General features: G+C 41.4%; 1 protein-coding gene across 1 annotated transcript; it reads left to right on the forward strand.

Moving 5' to 3' along the window:
• The first annotated feature begins 23935 nt into the window (after window positions 1-23935).
• On the forward strand, window positions 23936-24643 carry TMEM215 (transmembrane protein 215). Its single transcript, XM_068553871.1, has one exon. The coding sequence runs from the start codon at window positions 23936-23938 to the stop codon at window positions 24641-24643; it is 708 nt and encodes a 235-aa protein (XP_068409972.1).
• The last annotated feature ends 1606 nt before the right edge of the window (window positions 24644-26249 follow it).

Here is a 26249-nt window from a genome sequence, read left to right on the forward strand (position 1 = left end):
TAGCCAGTGCAGAAAAGCAAGGAAAAGAAATAAAAATTACAAGTATTGGGCAGAGAGAAACAAAATTCTCATTATTCACAAATAATATAATTGTGTCATAGAGATTCAAACAATTCTACAAATTATTTTAACTAATAAAGGTGTTAGCAAACTTTGGATACAAAATCAATTTATAGAAATCAATTGTGTTTTGAAATAATCAAAGAAACAAAAAATTAATATCATTTACAATAGAATTTTTAAAGTACCTAACAAAAATGTGTGAGACTGTAATAGAGAAAACTATAAAACTTAATTTAAAATAATTTGTCTGATAGGTGTGTAACGGTGTCTCACTATGGTTTTAATGAATTTCCCTAATGCCTAATCAGCTTCTGTTTATAGTCATTGGCCATTTGGATATCTTTTTTTCTAAAGTGCAAGCTCAAGTATTTTGCTCATTTTTCTATTCAGTTGTTTGTTTTTTTCTTATTAGAGCTTCTTTATAGATTCTAGAGATAAGTCATCTGCTGGTTATATGTGTTACAAATATCTTCTGCTCTTTTTACGGTCTTTTATGATGTCTTTTTGGGCACTTAGTTTTTTTCTTTGGTTTTTTTTTTATAAATTTATTTATTTTATTTACTTATTTTTGGCTGCGTTGGGTCTTCATTGCTGCGCGCGGGCTTTCTCTAGTTGTGGTGAGCGGAGGCTACTCTTTATTGCAGTGCATGGCCTTCTCATTGCCATGGCTTCTTTTGTTGCAGAGCACGGGCTCTAGGGCGCACGGGCTTCAGCAGTTGCAGCACATGGGCTCAGTAGCTGTAGCTCGCAGACTGCAGAGCACAGGCTCAGTAGTTGTGGCACATGAGCTTAGTTGCTCCATGGCATGTGGGATCTTCCAGGACCAGGGCTCGAACCCATGTCCCCTGCATTGGCAGGCAGATTCTCAACCACTGCGCCACCAGGGAAGCCCGGGCACTGAGTTTTAATGTCAGCAAATCTTAGTATTTTATTTTATGGTTAGTGCTTTTTATTTCAATTCCACATCATACAGTATTATACAGGCCTTAAAATTTACATTTGTATACTTGCAAATAATTTACAATGTAATGTTTGCATTACTTTATTAAATGAAAAACAGTGAAATGTATATTATAAAGATTCCAACCGTGTATTAGAACTCTTGGAAAGAGCTGGGGGTAAATAAACTTCCACGCCTCAGTGGTTGTCTCACAGTGGTAGCTGAACCATGACTGATGTAAGTTTTCTTTTTATATTTTTCTATCCTTTCCACATTTTCTATATTAAACTCATTGCTTTTAGAATCATTAAAACTTTACAGGGGTAAAAATGAGAATGATACCTCCCACAAAATGAGGGGTTCCAGTAATCCCTGCACCTCCCTTGGCTGGTTTCACACTACCAGAAGTTAATTTCTGGCACACAAAGTATCCCAGGCTCTTCAGAATAGACTCTGATAAAAATTCAATCAGAACCACTTGAATTAGTTCTCGGACATGAATAGTACTGCCAAGCCCTTGATTTTGGTTCTCCAATGGGAACTGTCAGTCAGAGAGGGAAAGGGGCAGAAGGGACAGAGAGTGATGAATTGAGGTGTCTTGCAGCCTCTGTATTTTGAATCACAAGATACCAAGAATTTGGCAGTGTGGGCTTTTTCTGCAGGTCATCTACAAATGTTCCTTCTCCTCTGATTTATAATTGGAGGAAGTTAACACTAAGACCTATGGGAAATTACAGAGGAGGTGGGGAAGGCAACGATAACCTAATAAATTAAGAACTTAGACTCTGGTATCCAACTTATTCACTGCATGGTCTTGTACAAGTTACTTAACCTCTCCATGCCTCAGTCTCCTCGTCTCTAAAATGGAGACATAATAATGCTACCCCACAGGGTTGTTGTGAGGATTAAATGAGATAATATATGTAAAGTGCTTAGCACAGAATGGCTCATCAAAAGCATTCAGTAAACAGCTATTCCCATTGCCAGTCTGTATGAGGCACTCACACATGTCAAAGCAGATGCTTATGCAGGGTGTACTATCGGCCAGCACTCCAAGAGCTCACATATATTGTGTATTGAATATCGCATCTAATCCTCATGATACCTGGGAATTAAATATTATTGCCCCCATTTTACAGCTGAAAAAAAAAATGGAAGATCTGAGGTCTGTAACCTGGCCAAGGCCACGGAGTTCCTGAATAGCAGAGCAGGTCAGCCCCAAACTATCTATGACTTCAAGCTCACTCAAGCCCTGCTTCTTGGCAGGAGTGCTTCTGGGATGTTTGGAGCCAATGATGGTTAAACTGCCTCACCCTGAGGGGACTCAGTGACTTATCTCACCATCTGCCCTCAAATATCCCATGGGAAGAGAAATTGGAGAAGAGCATTTCCCCCAAGGCTCACAGAAATTCTGCCTAAAAAAACCACAGTCCCCCTAACCAGAGTATGAAATCCTCCAAAGATACTTCACTTTACACCTGTAAGGAATGTCATCTCCCCCAATTCCCTTTCTCAGCCTTAAGCACATCCTCAAATCCCTGGGGTTTTTATGCAAAGGACTCAGGGAATTCAGGTGGGTTCTCCTGGGCTGCCTTTTCCTCCAAGGAGCAGATTTTGCACATTGGAACGAATAGGCTTCAAGTTACACAAGGAGTACGACTAACATCTTCTGCTAATAATGCTGTGAGTGGTTTGAGTTCCCAATGGGCTATTATTCATAGCAAGACACTGACTTTACTCCGAGTCTCAAAAGTACTTGACTGATCTGAATTACTTAAGCCACATAAACCTCCTGAGGGCAGAGAGAACCTAGGAAGAAAAAGAGGAGGGAGAATGATGGGGAAGTGTTATCTGATACTGAGATGAACCTCTCCCAGGGTCTCTTATTTGCAGCATGCGGGATCTAGTTCCCTGACCAGGGATGGAACCCAGGCCCCCTGGGAGTGTGCAGTCCTAACCGCTGGACCACCAGGGAAGTCCCTAGATGTACTAGAGTCTTATCGGCCAATCTCCTTTTGTTGTTTCCAATTTAGGGTCCTTCCAATTTTTCACAATTAAAAACAATACAGCAGTGACCAACGGTACAAACACCTTTGCACACTCATTTGATTATTTCTATAGGATAAATTCTTAGAAATGGAATTGCCAAGTCAAAGACTATGGACTTTTAAATGGCTTTTGATATAATCTGCTAAATTTCTCCCCCAAAAAGTGATGTCAGAAAAAGTTCCCACAAGATTTCTGAGGTGGTTGATTAATGACTTCAAATAGTTTCCTTGCATTTCACTCAGCTTCATTCCAAAAGAAGCTTATAGCACAGTCAATTGCCAAATGGTACATTTACCAACAGTCTGAAGAGGTTGGACAACTTTCTGTAAGTTGTGACAGTTTTGAAGAAATGAGGACAGGCCACTACTGGAAGCAGTGAGATAAAGAGACTTTTTCATTATTATGCATCTTAATTTTGATGAAGATCTCATTTTCTTTTTGTAAATTTCCAGTTTTGGATAGTGATTATTTCTGCACGGTGAAATTATGGGATATTATTATTCTTTATTTTGCTTATTTGTATTTTCTAATATTTTTACAATGTCCTTATAATAGTAGCACAGGGTTTCTCAACCTCGGCACTATTGACATTTTGGTCCAGATAATGCTTTGTTGTGAGAGGCTGTCCTACGTGGCACGGGACATTTAGCAGGATCCCTGGCCTCACCCACCAGAAGGTAGTAGCACCCCTGGTTGTGACAACCAAAAGTGTCTCTAGATATTTCCAAATATCTCCTGGGGGGGGGTCACAAATGCCCCCAGTTTGAGAATCACTGTTCTAGTAAAATAGATAATACTAAAAATAATAATAAACCTTATAGTACCCTGCACTAGACAGTATTCCCACTGTTTCAGGAGTATTATCTTGTTGATTCTTTTCAACAATCCTTTGAGGTGGGTACTGTTATATTCATTTTACCTATAAGGAAACTGAGAACAGAGAGGTTGAGTAACATGCCCAAGGTCACACAGCTAGAAAGTATAGGAGCCCAGACTGGAACCCAGTCAACTCCAGAGCCTGTGCTCATAATCATTTTCTGCAGCTGCCTCTCACTGAAAGTTTTTTTAAAAGACTCTTTTTGGCCATTTAATTTTTTTCCAGAAAATCTTATAAAATATTTTCAAACACATAAAATAATACAATGAACACCCATATACTCATTACCTACATTTAACAACTACCAAGACTTTGCTATACTTGATTTGTTTGTTGCTGTCTCTGTCTTTCTGTCTCTGTCTCTCTTTCCTTTCCTTCTTCCTTACCCTTCTCCTTTCTTCCTTTCTATTACATCATTTCATCCCCTACATAGTTCTAAAAACTATGGATATCTTCTTACATAACCATAATGCCTATTACACCTACCAAAATTAACAATTATTTGATGTCAATACATATTCAAATTGCTCTGATTATCTCAAAAACATTAAGTCTTGAAAATGTCCAGCTTTGGACAATGAATAAGAAGGATGAAGCAGTGCTTCCCGCCATATCGTGAATCCTAAAGGGAAGAAAGATGTACTCATACACGTACGTTTCATAGGAACTCTCCACATGGTTGGGGCTGAAACTGAAAGGAAGACACACAGCTCACAGCAATAAAGATCGCACTGCTGGTTTGGGGATATGAGTCCTGACACGAAGAGGAACACAACTGATGGTTAAAGCAGCAGGGAACTGGGGCTAGCCTTTGGACTTCCTCTACTCAGCTTTCTCAATGCATATTTATGATTTCATTTTAGTGCTTTTTCATTGCCCATTAAAAAAAAAAAACTGACTCTTTCTTTTGCTTGTCCTTGAAAAACAGTGGAAATTCTTCACAAGCCTGTGCTGAAGGACTAGCCCCCAAGGGGGTGCAGACAGCACACATTGGCCTTACTTCATTTGAGGGCAACAGGTTGACGAGTGAGCAGGATTCTTTGGGGGCCATTGGGAACCACTGCTACCGCTTCACCCTCAGTACCACCTGCTGGAGTGGGTTAGGGGCAATAAGCAGGACCCTCTTCGTATTAGTATCCTATGGCTGCTTAGTGGCTTAAAACAGCACATCTTTATTCTCTTAAAGTTATGGAATAGGAAGTCCAAAATCAATTTCACTGGGCCAAAATCTAGGTGTTGGCAGGGCAATACTCTTAGGGAAGAATCCATTTTCTTGCCTTCCAGCTTCTAAAACTTCATTCCGGGGAGTTCTCTGGTGATCCAGCGGTTAGGACTCCACACTTCCACTGCCCTGGACCTAGGTTGGATTCAAGGTCAGGGAACTGAGATCCCTCAGGCCTCCTTGGCTCACGGCCCCTTCCTCCATCTTCAAAGTGTAGCATCTTGCTTCAGTTGTCACATTGCTTCCTGATTCTCTGTCACATCTCCCTCTGCTTCCCTCTTTAATGAGTCTTGTGATTACAGTGAAAGCCTACCAGGACAATCCAAGATAATCTCCCACCTCATGATCCTTAGTTTAATATCACATCCATAAAGCCCTTTTTGCCATATAAGGAAACATTCACAGGTTCAGGGATTAGGACATGGATATATTTGATGGCCACTATTCAACCTACCACACTCCTCTTGAGAACAACTCATTTCGAGAATACTACTACTTACATTTTGAGACTGCAAAGCCTTTTGCATGTGTTTTTTATTTGATTATCACAACAATCCTTCAAGGTAGGCAAGGTTTGAGTTTCCCAGGAAGCAAACCCTGAGGCAGGGAGTTAAGAGCATGTAGTTTGTTTAGGAGGTGATCCTAGAAATCACAGAAAGAGAGTGAGGAAGTGAGACAGGAGGGGGAAGAAGCCAATAGAGAGTGTGGAATCAAGCTGTTACCACTGTGGGAAAGTGGAGCTCAATCCCCCGGGAGACTCAGACAGTATAGAAACTTCGGTTATTCTAACCTGGGGCTGAAGAAGCTGGGGTTTATCCACCAGCTCCCCAGGCATCTCTATGGAGGGCTGCTTTGGGGGCACTAACTCTCCAGCACTTCCAGCTTTCCCTGCCCTAGCAGCCAGTGTTCTCCTGCGGCCAGAAGGAGACCTCAGAATCACAGGTGTCTTCAGCAAGCAGCCTGGGGAGGTAAAGGCCCAAAGGGTTGGCTAGGCCACCAGCAGTGTCTGCTAGGATCCCCACCTACAAATGAGACTCATTCACTCTTTCACCAAAATGTGTTGAGTGCTTGCTTCCTCTGGACCCCACAGTGTGCCAGGTACTGCAACTTACAAATGAATGAAGCTCCCTGCACCCGAGAAACTCACAGTGTGTACAGTGTGTAAAGAGACAAGTTGTCATACATGGTGGTAAATGCTATGCCAGAACTGTAAGTGCTTGTGTCTGGTGCATAAAGAGTTTGCAATAAAAATTGGTTTTTAGAAGTAAGGTATTATAAAGTGCAGAAGACCTCTGTCTAAGGGACAGATATCTCTCTCCATCATCAGAGCCAGACACCCAAATAAGGCACAGAGGTGAAATAGGGTAAAATACAAAGTGACTGGGCCAAGGTCACCTAGCCTGTGAACCACAGAGCTGAGTGTTGAATATCAGGACAAGAATCCACATTTTCTGATTCCTAAGCCAGGATTCCTTTCACCCCACCTAACAGTCTCTGGGAGATAAGACCTAGCACCTGACACAATACCCAGTACATAGTAGGTACCTGGTGTCCTTGTGAAATGGAAGCAGAGCATTCAGCTGACCATGAGAAAGGAAAATATAATCCATTGCAGGAATGGGAAGGGACTTTTCTTAGGGAGAAAGTCTAAAATTTTAGTGAAATTTTTGCTGCTAGAAAATCAATTTAACGGTCTAGGTTTGTTTGCTTGCTTTTTTCAGGTCCTGCTATTTTCTTCTCCAGTGCTTGGTGGTGTCCTCAAGCTGCAAAGAACAGAGGAAGAGGCTGTTCCACCTTGTACTCTGGGTCAGGGGTCTCCAGAGCGGGATTCACATACCCCAGGGTGAGCCCCAGAAAATAACTGATATACGAGAAGAAAACCCTGGGACTGTGTTCATACCTATCTCTAATAATTAGAGCCCAAACTTTGCTAACGTTAAAAAATGGTCTGACACCAGGGCCCCCCTCAGAGGGTCGTGTGTCAGGCACAAGTGTGAGGTAGCCTGAAGGGAGAATGGGAAGTTCCACTCTTTTTTTTTTTGTCCACTTTCTCTTTATTCTAACACGTTGCAGTGTGTGTGTGCCCAGGTAAAGGGATATATGGGGTCTATTATATAATTTAAATTAAACTAACCTCACAAAATGGACCAGAGGCTACAAAGGATTCCTGCAAAGAAACCTTACACTGAAGATAATACTAACGTAAGCACAAGTGAATAAGAAAATGACAGAGCTGACACGTCTACTCCTGGTACAAGCTCTTTGTCAGCCACACTAGGAGGTGAAAACAACGATGAGCTAATCAGATCTGTCAAGAGGTCAGCTTCAAAATTCAGAAACCATCAATACTGTCTGAAATACGGATATACAGCCACTATAATAAATGCTGAAATCTATATTATGCCTCTGTCTTATGATAGGAGGAAGCCATCACAATAAGCGAGATATTTTAAAACATTGTCTATGCTATCTTTATTGCAGTTTTTGTCTTCTATTTCATGTATGTTTTAGAAATACATAATATATTAGTATGGCGGGGACAATGAAAAAATTGGGAAGCAACCTGTCTTTTTTTAAAAATGTGTTTATTTATTTGGCTGCACTGGGTCTTAGTTGTGGCACACGGGCTCTTAGTTGCGGCATGTGGGATCTAGTTCCCTGACCAGGGAACAAACTTGGGCCCCCTGTATGGGAGCACAGAGTCTTAACTACTGGACCACCAGGGAAGTCCCAGACACCACTTGTCTTGATGACCAAGGTGCTACACACAATCTATTAGCCCAGTGCTTTGCTTCTGATAGTGGCACCATGGAGCAGAGTGGTGGGTTAGTAAATAAGCACTAAATGAATGACTATCCTTTCAGGTGACAACCACAATATATTTTTGGACAAGGCTAGGACATAGAATTCAAACAAGTTAGAGGAATGGGGTTCATTATAACAAGAGGCTGAGCAGATGCCTGCATGGAAAGAAACAACTGACATCTTTCAATATCAAGGATCCCAACCAAGTTTCCTTCACAGTTTACACAAATATTAACTGGTAACCTGAATGGCTAAAATTTAAAACACTGATAATACCAAGTATTGGCAAGGATGTGGCACAAGTGGAATGCCTATACACTACCGGTGAGAGTGTCAACTGCATAATTGCTTTGGGAAAGTGACCATATCTAATAAGGCTGAAGAGATGTATAGCAATGACACAGCAATTCCTCCCCTAGACATATATACAATAGAAATGTAGAAAACAACATTATTCTAAATAGTCCAAAGTTGGAAGCAACCTATAAAACCATCAACTGTAGAACAGATAAATAAATTGTTGTAACTGATACAATGAGAATGAAGGAACTATTGTTATATGCCATAACATGTATGAATTTCACAAACATAACATTGAGCCAAAAATTCCAGACCAAAGAGTACTAACTGTAAGCAGTACCATGCCAAGCAATATAGGAGCATAAGGCAAAAGGAAAAATCAATAAAACTGATTGTGACGATTAATTTTATATGTCAACTTGGCTAAGCCATGGTATCCAGATATTTGGTCAAACATTATTCTAGATGTTTCTGTGAAGCTATTTTTTAGATGAGATTAACATTTAAATCAGCAGACTCTCAGTAAGGACATGAGCAAATAGGAGTGGTTCCATAAAATGACAGCTATTGTGAATTGAATAGACCATGTCTAAAAAGTGATTCTTGAATGAAACACACCCTGTAGCTAGGAAAGTAGTGGTTGGCCAAAAAGTTCATTTGGGTTTTTCCATAACATCTTATGGTTTTTGGCCAACCCAATATGATGCTTTTCCCTTTACCTGAAATTTACAAACCCAGTGACCATCAATTACAGTAGATTTTAGCCTTCTGTGGTACATCCCGTGCTGATGGAGATGGACCATTCCTTGTGTAATGGCCAAGGCAAAGAAAACCTGAGACACAGAAGGACTCCATGTGAGCTGAGAGCAGGATTTGGGTCTCAAATGTTCTCAGACAGTCCACACTTTAGTCAATGCCAGAACAAAAATAATGAGTCTTTTGCAGTGAAAACAAAGCTTTTTTCTTTTTTTTTTTTTGGCGACTGGACAGGGCAACTTGAACCCTGGGCCCTCAGATTAAATCCCCACATGTTTTTTTAAGAGGAATTTATACAGCATAAATGATTGACTTGTCAATGGTGTGCTGAAAACAGAGAAAAGAAGGAGAAAGAGAAGGAGAAGGAGATTGAGAAGAAGAAAGAGAAGGAGAAGGAAGAAGAAGAAAGAGAAAAAAAGCATAGCATCATGTACATGTATTTGAGGAAACTCCTTGAATCCAAATTTCTCAAGGGCTTCACCTCAATGGCTTCCTGAACCTGAAAGAGTGTCTATGATGGTTAATTTTATGTGTTTACTTGGCTAGGCCATGCTACCCAGATATTTGGTCAAACATGTCTGGATATTGCTGTGAAGATTTTTTTAAATGAAAGTGAAGTAGATTACCCTTCATAGTGTGGGTGGGCCTCAACCAATCAGTTGAAGGCCTTAACAGCAAAAGACTGATCTACCCAAAAGAAGAGGGAATTCTGCCAGCAGGTCACCTTTGGATGTGAACTGCAGCTCTTCCTTGGGTCTCCAGCCTGCCAGCCTATCCTGCAGATTTTGGACTTGCCACACATTCACAACCACAGGAGCCAATTCCTTAAAATAATTATCTCTGTCTCTCTCTCTCTACAGAGATTTCTCTCTGAAGAGAGAGAGAAAAAAACAACAACCTGTTGGTTCTGTTTCTCTGGAGAACCCTGATCCTGTCTTTATTTAAATTTTTAATATTTTGTTCATCATGGATTTTTTAAATTAATTTTGAGTTTTAAAAATATTGCATGAAAATATTATTTATCTTGATTATTGAGGGCTTTGGCATACTCCTTTGAATTTTACACCTGAGGCTAGTGCCTCACTTGCCTTACCCTTGTCCTGGCTCTTCATTTATATAAAGTTCAATAACAGGCAGAAGTAATCCATGCTGCTAAAAGTCAAGATAATGGTTCCTTTGGGGGGAGGGGAGGAGTAGTAACACATGGGATAAATGGGGTGCTAAAATGTTCTCCTTCCTGATGTGGGTGCTGGTTAAATGTGCATGTTCTCTTTGCGAAAATTCATTCAGATGTACACTCATGATTTGTGCTCATTTCTCTATGTATATGATACTTCAACAAAAACTAATGTAAACATTAGACTAGTGCTCCCATTGTCCACTGCTATCATCTCTTCCAAATTGGTAATAAAAATTTAAATCAATTGCCAGTTTATCTTTGGGGCATCACTTTCAGAGAAATGCCTATCCTGCCCAAGACCCCTTGAATTACAAGGAGGAAAAAAACCACTCAAGCTAACTCCAAACAAGGGGGCATTACTGAAAGCATATTGGGAAATCTCACCAATCTGGGGGGCAGGAAGTACTGCTGTCCTTCATGAGAATCTATATATTGGCATCTTTAAGGGGCACTTAATAAATGGCACCCCTCTTTCCAACACGGTGCTGAAGAAATTGAGAAATAAAGCAAAGGAGTGGTCTATGGAGGCCAAAATGCAGCCTTTATTACTGATGGAGACCAGATTGGAGTTTGTGGCTTTTAGTCTATTAAATAAGCATGCTTGCTAATTCCAGCCACAGAATTCAGATCACTTACCCACCTGTCTTAGTCCATTCAGGCTGCTATGACAGAATACCATAGGCTGTGAGGCTTATAAACAACAGAAATTTATTTCTTACAGTTCTGGAGGCCTGGAAGTCGAAGATCAAGGTGCTGGCAGATTCGCTGTCTGGTAAGGACCCACTTCCAAGTTCATAGATGGCTATCTTTTCACTGTATCCTCATACAGTGGAAAGGGTCGGGGAGATCTTTGGGGCCTTTTTTTTATAAGGGCACTAATCCCATTCATGAGAGTTGAACTCTCATGATCTAATCACCTCCCAAAGGCCCCTCCTAATACCTCCTACTAACCATCATATTGGGGGTTAGCTTTCAACATTTGAATTTGGAGGGGACACAGACATTTAGTCTGTAGCACCACCCCACTCCAATTACACTAGACCAGTAGAACATGCTTTCCTTGTGAAGGGTCAGAGCTGAATCCTTGTTCCTTATGGGCAGCTCACTCCCATAACAAGCCAAGGAAGAACAAGCCAAGCATGCTCAGTTATCTTCCTAAATTCAGCAGGTAGATGAGTAACTCCACTCCCTAGAGGGAAGAAAGGCCAATATTGTATTAGGAAAAATCCCTCATTATGGAAACCAGGAGTAGGGAAAAGACCTTCATCTCTAACACTGACTCAGAAACAGAACCACCAGGGATTGAGATTCTCCTTTCTCTCAAGGTCTGAGTGTTCTCTCATCTCAACTTCTCTCAGTGCTTCCCTCATTGTCCCCTGGCTTCCTCTTCTCACTCATGGTCTGATATGGTGGCCTCATTCCCTAAGTTTGTCTCACTATTCAGCTTGGCTCCCTGAAGCTGACACACTCGCCCTCTCAGTGTCTCCACTCCAAATTTACAGGAGAAGAATCAGACTGTCCCAGCTCATCTTCTAAAGCCAGGCTGCCCAAGACTCAAGCAAGCAGCCAGTCAACTTATTCAGCAACTTGGTCAGGAAAGCTCACTCACTCATGCTAACAAAACTCACAGGAGGCTGTATGTAAATCAGGAAGCCACTTTACTGATTTACAAAGGGAGATGTTACTTTCCAGTGACTCATGTCTACTCATGTCTATGGAAAGATTATAGTGGAAATTTGAATTAGTGATGATAATAAATTGATAATTTTTAGGTAGGCTAATTTTTTTTTGGCTAAGTGGCATAGGTTTATAGTTTATTTTAAAATAATTCAAGATGAGAAATAAAGTATAAAAATGAAGGGAGGCAACTACTTTGGAAAATACTTTGACAGCTTCTTACAAAGTTAGAGTTATCATGTGACCCAACAATTCTACTCCTAAGTATCTACCCAAGAGAAACAAAGAATATGTGCACGTGAAAACATGTACGTAAATGTCCATAATGGCATTATTCATGATAGCCAAAAAGTTGAAATAACTCAAATGTCCATCAGCTGATACATGAGTAAACTAAATGTGGTATATAACCATACAATGGAATATTACTTGGCAATAAAAAGGAACATAATACTAATACATGCTAAAACATGGATGAATCTCAAGAACATTATGCCCAGTGAAAGAAGCCAGACACAAAAGAACACATATGGTATGATTCCATTTGTAAAAAATATTCAGAAAAGGCAAATCTATAGAGACAGAAAGTAGATTAGTGGTTGCCTAGGAACAGCTAGGACCAGGGGTGGGAATGAGGAGTGACTATAAATGGGCACCAGGTTGCTTTTTAGGGTGATAGAAATGTTCTAGAATCAGATTGTGGTGAAGGTTGTACAACTCTATAAATACACTAAAAGTCTTTGAATTGTTTAGCTTAAATGGATGAATTGCATGGAATGTGAATTATATCTCAATAAAGCTATTTTTTAAAAGGAAAAGGGAAGGAAGTATTGGGGGGAGGAAAAGGAAAGAAGGAAGGAAGGAAGGAAGAAAGGAAGGAAGGAAGGAAGGAAGAGAGGGAGGGAGAGAGGGAAGGAGGAAAGAAGGAAGATTTTTGTCAGCCATGATGGTCATAGTCTTCACAGTACCAGAATGTCTGAGAAGCCAAAATTATCTTCAGAATGTTTGATGAGAGAGAAATAGAAGATCTTGAAAGATTTTAGATGAAGGATATTCTGAAACCTAATAAACCACTACTTCCCTGCAGCCCCCATCTTTCCTCTGAACAGTGCTGGATAAACACAGCAAATGTCTGACTCATTGGTTCTCTCTTTTCTTTGGTTGGTGGTGAATATCCCTCTCTAGTTACACACTCTGAGTCTGTATGATAAAACATGATGGGACTAGTATTTTTTCTCTAAAAATATATCCAAACTGCCCTAATTATGATCTTTAGTGTTTCCAAAACTCTTCAGACACAATTATTTGAACAAGCTCTTGGTTCCTTCCCATAGCCGGATACTCTTTCATTATGTATGAAATTTTTTAACACTCAAACCGTAACCTTACTTCCAAAGTCTTGGGGAAACCATCACTCTCAGGCCCATGTAGCCCTTATAGCATACTGAGGTACAGCATTATCAGGGTTTTTTGGCAACTCTAGTTAGATTATATGCATTTCTTTATCAATTAAATTTCATTAACTTTCTTTCAGAGATTTCTGTTCTGTTGATGGCTTTTTTCCTGTTTCGCAGGACTGTGATGGAATTAATCTCCAAATACAGACTCACACAAATCTCAAATCCCATTTCTAGATTTTGGGAGCCTGAGGGAGGAGAGGTATGTGTGTTTGATCTGTCATTCTGATCCAACCTGCAACTTCATTTATCATGATTATATAATATCCCAGAGTTTTGATATAATTTATATAACCATTCTGTATTTTTTAATATTAAAATTACTGTTGTGATCAACACCCCTATATATAACTCTTCTAAAGAAACTCTTTTAATGCCTGTTGAATAAAATAGTAAAATGATTTGGTGGTCTCTGTTTGGGTTTTCATAAACATATACATTATCAAAAGGTTAAAGACCCTGAATAGCCAAAGCAATCTTGAGGAAAAAAAAAAAAACAAAGCTAAAAGTATCATGTGCCTTGACTTCAGACTATACTACAAAGCTACAGTCATCAAAACAGTATGATACTGGCACAAAAACAGACACACAGATCAATGGAATAGAATAGAAAGCCCAGAAATAAACCCATGCACACATGGTCAATTAACCCATGACAAAGGAGGCAAGAGGGAAAAAACAGTCTTATATTCCCCATTGTATATATTCCCCATTATATACAATGGGGAAAAAACAGTCTCTTCAATAAGTGGTGCTGGGAAAACTGGACAGCTACATGTAAAAGAATAAAATAAGAACATTTTCTCACACCATACACAAAAATAAACTCAAAATGGATTAAAGACTTAAATGTAAGACTGGAAACCATAAAACTCCTAGAAGAAAACAGGCAGAACGCTCTTTGACATAAGTTGTAGCAATGTTTTTTTGGATCAGTTTTCTCAGGCAAAGGAAACAAAAGCAAAAATAAACAAATGGGACCTAATTAAACTTAAAAGCTTTTGCACAGCAAAGGAAAACATTGACAAAATGAAAAGACAACCTATGGAATAGAAGAAAATATTTGCAAATGATATGTCCAATAAGGGGTTAATACCCAAAATATACAAGCAGCTCATACAACTCAATATCATAAAAACAAAAAACCTGATTAAAAAATGGGCAAAAGACGAGAATAGACATTTTTCCAAAGAAGACATACAGATAGCCAACAGAAACATGAAAAGACGCTCATCACTAATTATTAGAGAAATACAAATCAAAACCACAATGAGGTATCACCTCCCACCTGTCAGAACGGCTATTGTCAAAAAGACCACAAATAATAAAAGTTGGTGAGGATGTGGAGAAAAGAGAACCCTAGTACACTGTTGGTGGGAATGTAAACTGGTGCAGCCATTATGGAAAACAGTATGGAGCTTTCTAAAAAAACTGAAAATGGAACTACCATATGATGCAGCAATTCTACTCCTGGGTATATATCTGAAGAAAACAAAAACACTAATTCAAAAAGATACATGCACCCCTATATTCATGGCAGCATTATTTACAATAGCCAAGATATAGAAGCAACCTAAGTGTCCACTGATGGGTGAATGGATAAAGAAAATGTAGTACATATATACAATAGAATATTATTCAGCCATGAGAAAGAAGGATATCCTGCCATTTGTGACAATATGGATGAAACTGGAAGGCATTAGGAAATAATGAAATAAGCCAGACAGAGAAGGACAAATACTGTATGTTATCACTTATCTGTGGAATCTAAAAAATAAAACAAATGAATAAATATAGCAAAACAGAAACAGATTCACAGCTATAGAGAACAAATTAGTAGTTACCAGTGGGAATAGAGACTGTGGGAGGGGTAAGATAGGAGGAGGGGATTAAGAGGTACAAATTACTATGTATAAAATAAATAAGTTACAAGGGTATACTGTACAGCACAGGGAATATAGCCAATATTTTATAACTTTAAATGGAGTATAATCTGTAAAAATACTGAATCACTATATTGTACACCTGAAACCAATATAGTATTGTAAATCAACTATACTTTAATAAAAAAATTTAAGGTTGGACATGTCAGTGCACTATTTAATCTAAGGACAAGAATGAGAAAACCAGATCAACCTTCAATTTGGGGAGCAAACCACATCAGAATTCTCTACTTCCAACTCTTCATGATTCCTAACAGTCCATTTTCTCATCCTTTCTTTATTCCCTTACCAAAGATCCTGTACAGAATCAAAGGAAAGACAACATGGAGAAAGATCTAAGCTATTGAATAAGCTCAGACCTGGAGAGCAAATGGAGGTTTGGCTGGAACCACTCAGATACCTAAAAGGTTTTCATCTTTGACAACACTGTCACTTGTACTAGCTTTATTTTTTAACTTATGAAACAATTTGTGAAAATTCTAGGATTCCTTTGTGAAAATTCTAGGCTTCCTTTTGTGCACAAACTAATGAACTCTAATGAGCTGCAAGAGTTTTTAAAACTCTGTTAATTCAGCACTGGAAAAACAACTGAAGCTACTTTATATCTCTGGAGGCCCCAGGTGAAATAAGAAAAGTTAGAGGTGTAAACGTATTCTTTAGTAAAGATCAGAGTTACCTCCCAAGAGCTAGAGAAGATGGGAGGAGGTACAGAGGAGGTATGAACACAAGCAGATAAGTAGGAGCTTCTCAATATAACATTTGTTAAATAAATGAGTCAGAATCATAGCCAAGAAGAAAAAAATATCAAACCTCTAACCAGGTGCATCAAAACAATCATGTTTAAATCAGAAAGGGGGAAGATAATATATTTATTATTTTCTAGGTTGAAAACAGGGTTATAAGAAATCTCAAAAGTGATTAACATAAATTTGGGAAGAACCATAAGATTTAACTCCAATCCAACATGAAAATCTACTTGCTGTCCTTCAGTTTTCATCTTTTCTCAATTCGTCCATATCCTTTTCTCTCCTGTGAGGAAGTGCCAGAATGAGAAAAAGGGGCAGGATGAACTCAGGGAAAATATAAAGCTGAGAAAATTTGAATTTGTTCATTCAGTCTTTCGAGTCTTCATGTATCATTCATTCAACTACCATTTACTGAGTGCTTAATATGTGCAAGAGACTATTCTTTCATTTAAAAAAAAAAAAACCTTTTTCTTACTATACGAGTAGAAAATTTGAAAATTCATAAAAATATAAAGAAAATAATAACAATTTATTTAATGTTCCACCACCTTGAAATAACCATTGTTAATAATCTGAGAGTATTTCCTTTTGGTCTTTCTTCTATTCTAGCTTTTTTTTTTTTTTTTTTTAGTAATCAGGGTCCTATTAAATATAACATTTTTTCAAGTTATTTTAATAGAATTTTGATGCTTAGGTTTTTTTCATTAGCATTATATTGAGCCCATTTTCATGGGTCATTAAAAATCTTCAAAATATAATTTTGTGGATATATAATATTCCCTGAGCTGACTGTGCATATTCCCTCCAGTGGATGCAACATACTGTATATAGCCTTTCCTCTGTTATTGGCTATTTCAATGTTTTCCAGTGTATTACTACTAGGGCATAGTAAATTTTTTTTTGCACATAAATATTTTTTGTGCCACTGATTATTCCCACAGGAAAGATTGCTAGAATCGTACTGCCTGAGTCAACTGGATCATGATAAGTCCAACAGCTCAGCACCATCCAATAGAATGTTATGATGGTGAAATGTTTATATCTGCACTGTCCAGTGTGGTGGTCAATCACCACATCTGACTACTGAGCACTGGAAATGTGGGTAGTACATCTGAGAAACTGACTTTTTAATTTTATTGCATTTTAACTAATTTAAATGTAAATAGCTTCCTCTGCTAATGGCTATGGTATTGGACAGTGCAGCAACAGCAGGTCTAAGGTCTTAATTTGTTTGACTTTTGGAGACTTTCACAAAATGGCTCTGATTCTGTTTGCATAGCACTGAGTTCAAGAAACTATTGTGCAGGTCTGGAGAGTCTGATGATAATGAGGATTTTGTTTATGCCTCATGAACTGGGCCTGTTCTTGTATCAGCTGGTCTCAGCAGACATGAGGGCAGACTATGAGCAGGCCTGGATCTGCCTCATGAAAATAAGCCTTATGAATACATGGTGAACCTAGACAGAAACACTTTTGTTTCCAAAAGGGTTAGACGTGACCCTCTCTTACTCAGTCATTACCATCCCCAACTGTGTGCCTGTTGGTGAAGCTGTGGGGACTTCCTTCTATACCTTGACATAAGTAAATGCCGATTAATTTACTCAGAGGGTGCCTGGGTCTGTTTTTTCCATCAATACACACCTACTTCTGACATGTTTCAATATAATGGTCATGCAAGAGGTATGAACTTCTTCAAAGTTCCTGAGATATCTGGACAGCTTTCTTCCACAAAAGAGTCAGTACTGATATATTCCCACCACCAGTATATGCAAGTGCTCATCTAGGAGCACCACCTCCCAGCGTTGGCATCTTTTTTTTTTTTATAAATTTATTTATTTATTTATTTATTTATTTATTTATTTATTTATTTTTGGCTGTGTTGGGTCTTTGTTGCCGTACGAGGGCTTTCTCTATTTGCGGCGAGCGTGGGCTACTCTTGGTTGCGGTGCGCAGCCTTCTCATTGCGGTGGCTTCTCTCATCAAGGAGCACGGGCTCTAGGCATGCGGGCTTCAGTAGTTGTTGTGGCTCGCGGGCTCTAGAGCGCAGGCTCAGTAGTTGTGGCGCACGGGCTTAGTTGCTCCGTGGCATGTGGGATCTTCCCGGACCAGGGCTCGAACCCGTGTCCCCTGCATTGGCAGGCGGATTCTTAACCACTGCGCCACCAGGGAAGCCCCAGCATTATTTTTTTTATTTACAAATTTAATGGATAAAAGATGGTATAGAATTGTCATTTAAATTTACAAATCTTACATTTCTACAGGCAAAGTGCTAAGAGAGCTCCCATTTTTTAAAAAGTTTTCTCTCTTGACCCCACACCTCCACATCTGGCTATCATCTCATTTCTCTGTTCTCCTTAACAATAAAACCATTTGAGTTATCTTCACTCTCTGCCTCCAGTTCCTCTTCTCCTTTTCTCTTGCGGACTCATTTCAATCAAGACTTCACCTCCACCCACTCTACCAGAACGGCTCTTGTAAAGGTGACCAGCGACCTCCATGTTGCTAAGCCCAGTGCTCACTTTTTAGTCCTTTTCATACTTGACTTATCAACAGAATTGATGCAATCACTATGCCCTCCCTGATATGCTTTCTTCTTTTGGTTCCTTAGACATCTCTTTACTTTCTCACCTTGCTGGCCACTCCTTCATATTTTCTTGTCCTGGTTCCTCCTCATCTCCCCAGCCTCAAAATGTTGATGTTCCTTAGTACATACTTAGTACTCAAACTTCTCTAACCTACTGATGCCTGTTCCCTAAGTTATCTCATTAGTCCCAGGGCTCTAAATGCTAACCATATCCCAACAGCTCCCAAATTTATATCTCTAGCCCAGACTTCTCCCCGAAATGCCAGACTTGTACATCAACTCTATCACCATCTTCACTTTGATATATCAAATGAATATGTCCAAAATCAAGTTCCTGATTTCCCACCTCAAATTCCAAATCTAGAATCATCCTTGATTACACAAGTTCCTCACATCCCAAATATATTAGCAAATACTATCAGCTTTGCATTAAAATACATCAGAATCTGACCACTTCTAGCCACATCCATAAGCCACCATCAACTCTCACCTGGATAATTGCAATAGTCTCCCAACTGGCCTCCCTGCTTCTGCCCTCGACCCACCTTAAATCTATTTTCTACACAACAGCTAGACTGAGCCCTTTAAAATATGAGTTGGGACTTCTCTCTCCCTTCCCCAGACCCTCCACCCAGGCCTGTCTCTAACGTGTGTGAGGCCCCATACAAGAATAAAATGAATGCTGTCTTTTCTTTTCCCTCCTCTGGCTCTGTTCTGAACCATGAAGAGGCTGGAATACACAGCCCATCTTGCATGCCCGAGTTTTATCTGTACTCAAAACCATAGTGGCCCCTTGACTGTCCCACAGGCCTAGGGGTGTGAACACCTGCAGTATGGTCAGCCCTTGGGAGGACGGACCAAAGAGCTGTACACAAGCCCTGGAAGCAGGTATGGGGCTGTTTGGGTGGGGAATTTTAAGGTCCCAGGTACCCATCACATGGCCTAGAAAGGGGGGTAAGGTCTCCAAGTGGGGCATTACCTCGGCAGATTCTTTGGCCTAGAGAGAGGGGGCATAGCCAGGGGAGCCAGAGAGAAGCTACTAAAGTGAAGGCTCAGTGCAGGGCCTCTGGTGCCTGGACGCAATGGACTGGCAATGTCCCAACTGGAAGCTGCCCTGCGGCCTGAATCCCAGAGTGAAGACAACATGGAGCAAGGCTGCAGCTGATCCTTGAGAGACAAGTAGGATGAGCATACAGCCTTTGAGATCTCGAAGTCTTTTGTTGCCACAGCATAATCTATCCTATCCTAACTAATATACATATCTTGCTCTGTGAATGTGAGTGACCATATCTTACTGACTTGTATCTCCAGCACCTAGCACAGTGCCAAGCACATAATAAATACTCAAGTAGTGCTGAGTGATTGCAACCCTTCTGGATTTCATCTGTATGATTAAGGGAGTTAGAGTAGATATTCTATAAGGTATCTTCAAGTTCTAGCATCCCATGATTTCAGTAATTTCAGAAATAAAAGTTTCTGCATTTCCTTCTCAAACACCCACATACATACAAACCCTCATTACAACCTGAATTTCCTTTTTCTTCTGATGAAAAGCTTTTGTACATGGCTGTATATGCTTACAGCATTGTGAGAACTTCTTAAGGTTTTAAAATCCCAGTGCAATCAGCCTGTACAGGCAAGAAATTAAATACTGAGAATGCCTTTTCTGTCCCTGAATATTATAACCCTGAGTGATGTCTCCCACCTCCACCCACTTTTGCTGCTGACTTGGGCAAGTATACCTGCTGTTCAAAGACCATCTGAAATTACCTCTAAGAAGGAACTGCTTTGAGAATAAGGCTTATAATTAAACAGTAATTGAAGTTTCCTGCGGTTTTATGCATGGGTCTTATCTAATGCCTAAGTAGATGAACTGCCTGGCTTAAAAGTCAAATGGAATTAGATGCCTGTACGAGTGAGAGGAGGTCTCTGTTCAGCAATGTTGCTTCTTTAGGCTCCAACTAGGTTTCCAGCACTATTGTCAGAGCACCTGCACAACACTAATGACAGTTCAGCCCTGCAGAAGTGACTGTCGGAGAACCACGTTAGAGTAGAGCTGAAATGCACCTCAGCTAGCTCTCTACCCAAAGCCCTTGTTTCACAGGAAATTGAAACTCAGGGAGGTAAAGTGATTTGCCTCAGGTCACAGAAGAGGAGAAGATCAGGGAATTTAGGAGGTAAGACTACAATGATTTGATTGATCTACTGGATGTAGCTTGTTAGAGAGACAAAGGAATAGAGGACAATCCCACAGTTTCTCGATTGGGCGAATAGGAAGAATGAGGGAGTCAAATGAGAAAGAGCAGGTCTGAAGGAAATTTAATGAGCATAGTTTAGGCTGTGTTGAGTTTGAAGTGTCTGTGTGCTGTACAGACAGATATTATAAATCTGAAATTGAGGGAAAAGGACAAGGCTAAAGAGATAAACACAGGGGGTCATCAGCATAGCCAGCAGAATATCAACATCGAAGGGCTTTGTTCAAAATAAAAATAAAGAGGAGTTTACAGAGTAGACTACAAATGAGTGGCCAGGGAGATAAGAGGGAAATCAGGATAGAAAGGCATTAGTAAAGGCAGGGGAAGAGAGGGCTTCAAGAAGGTAAGCGTGTTCAATAGTTGTGGCACATGCTTCTGGTTGCTTCCCCAAGATTCATTGTTCTCTTTTTCCTCACTAACAAAACCCTGATTTTTTTCAAAGTGGCAATAAATCTGGTCCAAAAAAAACCCAAAAAAACCAAAATCTTGATTTCCTGGGTTCCTTTGCACAGAGGTGGCCCCTATGACATCCTTCTAGACAATGAGGTATAAGCAGATGTCTATCTATTTAGTGGGGCTGCCAGGAAAACAATTATTTTCCTGATACAAATGGCCAAACAGCTGGCATCTCACTTTTGCTCTTTACCTTTTCTCCTTTCTTCCTTCCTTCCTTCCAAAATAATGATTCTATGTCCAGAGGTACAGCAGCTGTCTAATGAGCATGAGTACAAGAGACACACAATAGATGCTGGGGTGGAAAATTGAGTCTGATTCCTGATCCACTCAGTGGAAAGAGTGGGAAACTTGGGAGTCAACCTTGGACTCCCACCGCCATCTCACTTCCTTTGATTCAAGACACTTGATTCTACCCTTAAATAGCCTTCAAATTCACTTTCTTCTAACCACCCCACTAGCCCTGCATGGTTCAGGCCCGTGCCATGTCTTGCCTGGCTTACTGAACTGTCCTCCTGCTTCCACATCTACCCTTTCCAACCTGTTCTCTAACCTACTGTCACCATCTGTCAAACATGGAATACTTTTATGTTGATCCCTGATTAAAATAACACCAAGACGATTCTTCACTGCTTAGTGGATAAAGTCAAAGGTCCTTAGCCCCACAGACAGGCTCTTTATGATTTGGCTCGTGCCTTGCATTGATTATCACATACTATGAAAGTACATATTTCATCCATTTTGTGAACCAGGACCGTGTACCAAGCATTGCGCTTGAACTTTACATTTATTTAGTCCTCAGTATGTTTGTTCCTTCACATATTTGATAGCAATATTCTCATTTTACAGATGGGTCAACTGATTCTCAGAGAGGTTAAGTCACTTGCCCAAGAACACATGGCTAGTTTAAGTGGGGAAGGCCTGGATGTCAAAATTCTTTCCACCAAGGCAGGGCCTTGACATGAAAGAATGTACCATTCCCTCCCCCTTCCACCCCTGCCCCTCCACGTCTGGTTCCTCAATATTCCCCATCTACCCTAAATGAGCAGTCTTGTTGAAGAACCCAGCCAAAGCCAGTCTTGCCCCTGGGGCCAGAGGAATCCAGCCCCTGCTGCGGTGGGGAGGAGACAGGTTCTCCACACCCGTGTCAGCAAAGGACAGAATCGCCCAAAGCTGGAGCTGCTTCGCGGGCTGGGCGGCCTGATCCTCCCAGTCAAGGCTCCTCCTTCTCCTTGTTAGCTGGGTGTCGGGTGCGGGGATGGGGAGCCGGGGCTGGAGAGCCTTTATCCTTTGACCCAGCCGGCGTGGCTGGCACCACGGCCGTGTCGGAGTAGGATCCGGGCTCCAAGGCCACCCCCTCCAGGATCCAGAGCTGTAAGACCAGGGAGAAGGACTCTGGTGATTCCCCCAAGGCTCGAGCAAGACCCGGCTGAACACTAACTCAGCCTGGGCGCTGGTCCCGTGCAATGGAGCCCGCTTCGCTGCTAGAGCGCTTTTGCGCGCCACTGCCGCCCAGCGCGTGAACCCAGAGAGGTTGCGGGCAGGAGGACCCAGGAGGAGTGCAGCCCTCCGAGCCCTGAGCGCCTCGACGTTCTGAGACGGGCGGTAGGGGAATCTCTGGGAGCTGCTATAGGTCGGATCGGGTCACCCAGATCTGTAACTGGAGAAGGATCCAGGTCCCCGAGGGACATCTCCAGCTGGCACCTCTGGGCCTCGGACCGCGGACTCGGAGCCCAGGCTGTCCCGTGGGCAAACCGGCCCGAGTTCCAGTCCCCGGCACGCGGCAGCCTCGCACCACGGACCCTCCCGGGCACGGAGCATGTCCAGCCGCCTTACTCAGCTCTCACGGGCAGCGGCGGGACGAACTCTGGCTGCTCCAAGCACCCCGACTGGACCCTGGGCAGCCTCTCCCCTGGGTTTAGCCCCCTCGCGCCCCCGCGCGTCCTTCTTTGTTTCTGAGCTTGCTCTGAAAGTGATGTAACGAGGCCAGACTCGCGCGCCGCTTTCCCTCTTTCCCAGACTAAGTCCTTCCTCCCTCCAGCACCCCGCGCTCTGCGCGCAGAGCTGGGTGCTGGCCTGCGCCGCCGCTCAGCTCCCAAAGCCCTGGAGACCGACGGGCACTGCTGGGAAAGACAGGCTCCCACGTCCCACCTCCTGGATGCAGAGTCAGTTGGAAAACCAGGCTTTCCTTCCAGAAACAAGGGAGAGAGCCGAGGAAACAGCTGCTGTGGAGGTTTCTAAGGAGACTCAAACTGGTTTTTTTCCCTGCTCCCGGGAGACGGCAGGAAACCTCAGGTACCGCGGTGACCCCAGTCTGTGGATGACTATATGAGAGAGAGGCAGGGGTTGCAATAGTAAGAAGGAGATAGATAAACAGAGAAAGAGAGAGAGCAACAGAAATAGAGGGAGAAACAGACAGAGACAGAGACCAAGACTGACAGACAGTAGAGTGTCAGACACAAAGAGTAAGAGAGATAGTTGGTGGGTGGGAGATGGACTTGGGTGCTTTTTGTTTTGTTTTGTTGTTTTGTTTTGTTTTGTTTTTAACCCAGTGCGTTTTCCTCTGACAGTAGGGAGAAACATTGCTCCCTGGCTAGCAGGCAGTCCCCAACCTGGATGGAGTGAAAGATGCGGCCTGATGACATTAACCCGAGGACTGGGCTGGTTGTGGCCCTGGTGAGTGTCTTCCTGGTCTTTGGCTTCATGTTCACTGTCTCTGGGATGAAAGGAGAGACTCTGGGAAACATCCCCCTCCTGGCCATAGGGCCAGCCATCTGCCTCCCAGGCATCGCAGCCATTGCCCTGGCCAGGAAAACTGAGGGATGCACCAAGTGGCCCGAGAATGAGCTGCTATGGGTCCGCAAGTTGCCCTGCTTCCGGAAACCCAAGGACAAGGAGGTGGTGGAACTGCTGAGGACCCCTTCAGACCTGGAGTCGGGCAAGGGGAGCTCAGATGAGCTGGCGAAGAAGGTGGGCCTCAGGGGGAAGCCCCCCCTCCAAGGGCAGGGCGAGGTGCCTATGGCCAGCTCCATCACCACCCCCACACCCACAGAGGAAGGAGAATGCCAGAGCCGGGTCCAGAGCGGGCATCGGGAGGAGCCATGCAGATACCTGGATGGCTACTGTCCCTCAGGCAGTTCCCTCACCTACAATGCCTTGGATGCCAAGTGCTCAGCCTGGGACAGGTCTGAGTGCCCTGAGCCCGAGGACAGCATCTTCTTTGTGCCCCAGGACAGTATCATCGTTTGCTCCTACAAGCTGAACAGCCCCTATGACAGATACTGTTGTTACATCAATCAGAGCCAAGGCAGATGGGACCATGAAACGATAGTCTAAGCTTTGCATACAAGGGTTGCTGTGTTGAAAGCAATATGACCATACTCAGCTCTCAATGGAAGGAAACTGCCCTGCTCCAACAGCCTTCACACTGTTAGAAACTGACCTGGTATGTGATGGGTGTGCAAGCCTCCGGTGCCTGAGAGCCATGTAAATAGGCATGTTGGGGACACATTTTAGGGAAGGATGATGAAGGTTAAGGACACTTGAAGAGGCAGTGGGTAGGAAAGGAAGCAGTTCCAATTGCTTTTAAACAATTTAAACCATGTTGGATGTTTTGTAAAATAACCCAGAAAGTGCTACCGAGTACCTGCTGAAAGCAAGATAAATCTAGAGTGGGCTGCAGATACCAGGCATGAAATGATACGTGGACTATTCATAGGGAAACTGAGCTGCTTTCGGTCTAAAGAAATTGAATGAAAAAACAATTCAATGCTTCATTGTATGAAATGATTTTTGTCTGGTGAAGCTTTTCACACTTAGTATTTGCTGAAAGAAAAAAAAATTAAGATAGAATAGCTACAAACCTCCTAAGGTGCAATGGCTACTGGAGAAAGGGGAGTTAAAGACAGCTGAATTATGTAATTGAGTTTTATGGTATTATCTTCAGACAAGACCAGGAATTTTAAGTAAAGCAAAATAAGTGTGACCAGTTGTGTGAAAAACTAACATTTTTAGATGGTTATGTTACTTCTGAAACTCTTCATTTAATTTGACTTACTGGGTCTTTATCTGAAGTTTTTTTAGCATTTACTCATTCAAGTATAGTTTCCTCATCAGGTGCAATATTGATGTAATATTTTCATAGATTAGAATTTGTTTTCATCAAGTCAAAATGGATTTTAGATATATATACAAGTGTCTTTAACGTTTCTGGGAGATGTTATTACTATTCCTATATGCCTTTTAAAATTTGAAGACTGTGACATCAATACCATTAGTCTTGAACTTTATGCAGAATTTACATGAAATGCAATGGTTAAATTTCTGAAAACGTCATTATTTGTACACTTGTTCAACACTCCCAAAGCCTGTAAATGCCAATGAAACAAGAGTTACTCCACTAGATTTAACTAAAGCCCAGTTTTTATTATGTTCACCTGATCAGTGAACATTACATGACAAAGGTCTGTTTTATTTAATTTTTTGCTGCTGAGAAAAAAAAATCACAATGGGATCCTAAAATGTATTTCCTATTTCATTTGCTCACTGGCAATCAACCAAAATACCATTTGATCCCTGTTGAAGAGAAAAATTATATATAGAAATGGTGGTATATTTCATTTTGAAGATCAGGATAACTTTGCATCCTTCAAAGAATGATTTATTTTTAATGATTGTATAGTTTCAGCCACTTTCTCCCGAAAGGGGAATTGAGGACAAAAATTTTGGGCATACCTCTTTTGCGTATTTCAGATCCAACTCTGCAATTCTTTAAGTGTGGCATTTATTCTGTCTTAAGAGTTGTGCCCTTAAAAATCACAATTTTCTAATCAAATTCAACATCAAAATTGTAATTTATTTTAGTATGACTTAAATGTTGGAAAATGAGATGTGTGATCCTGAGCAAATGTTACCTTCTTGCACCTCAGTCCCTGAAATGGGA

Source organism: Eschrichtius robustus, chromosome 10 (assembly GCF_028021215.1).
Source record: "Eschrichtius robustus isolate mEscRob2 chromosome 10, mEscRob2.pri, whole genome shotgun sequence".
Classification (NCBI taxonomy): domain Eukaryota; kingdom Metazoa; phylum Chordata; class Mammalia; order Artiodactyla; family Eschrichtiidae; genus Eschrichtius; species Eschrichtius robustus.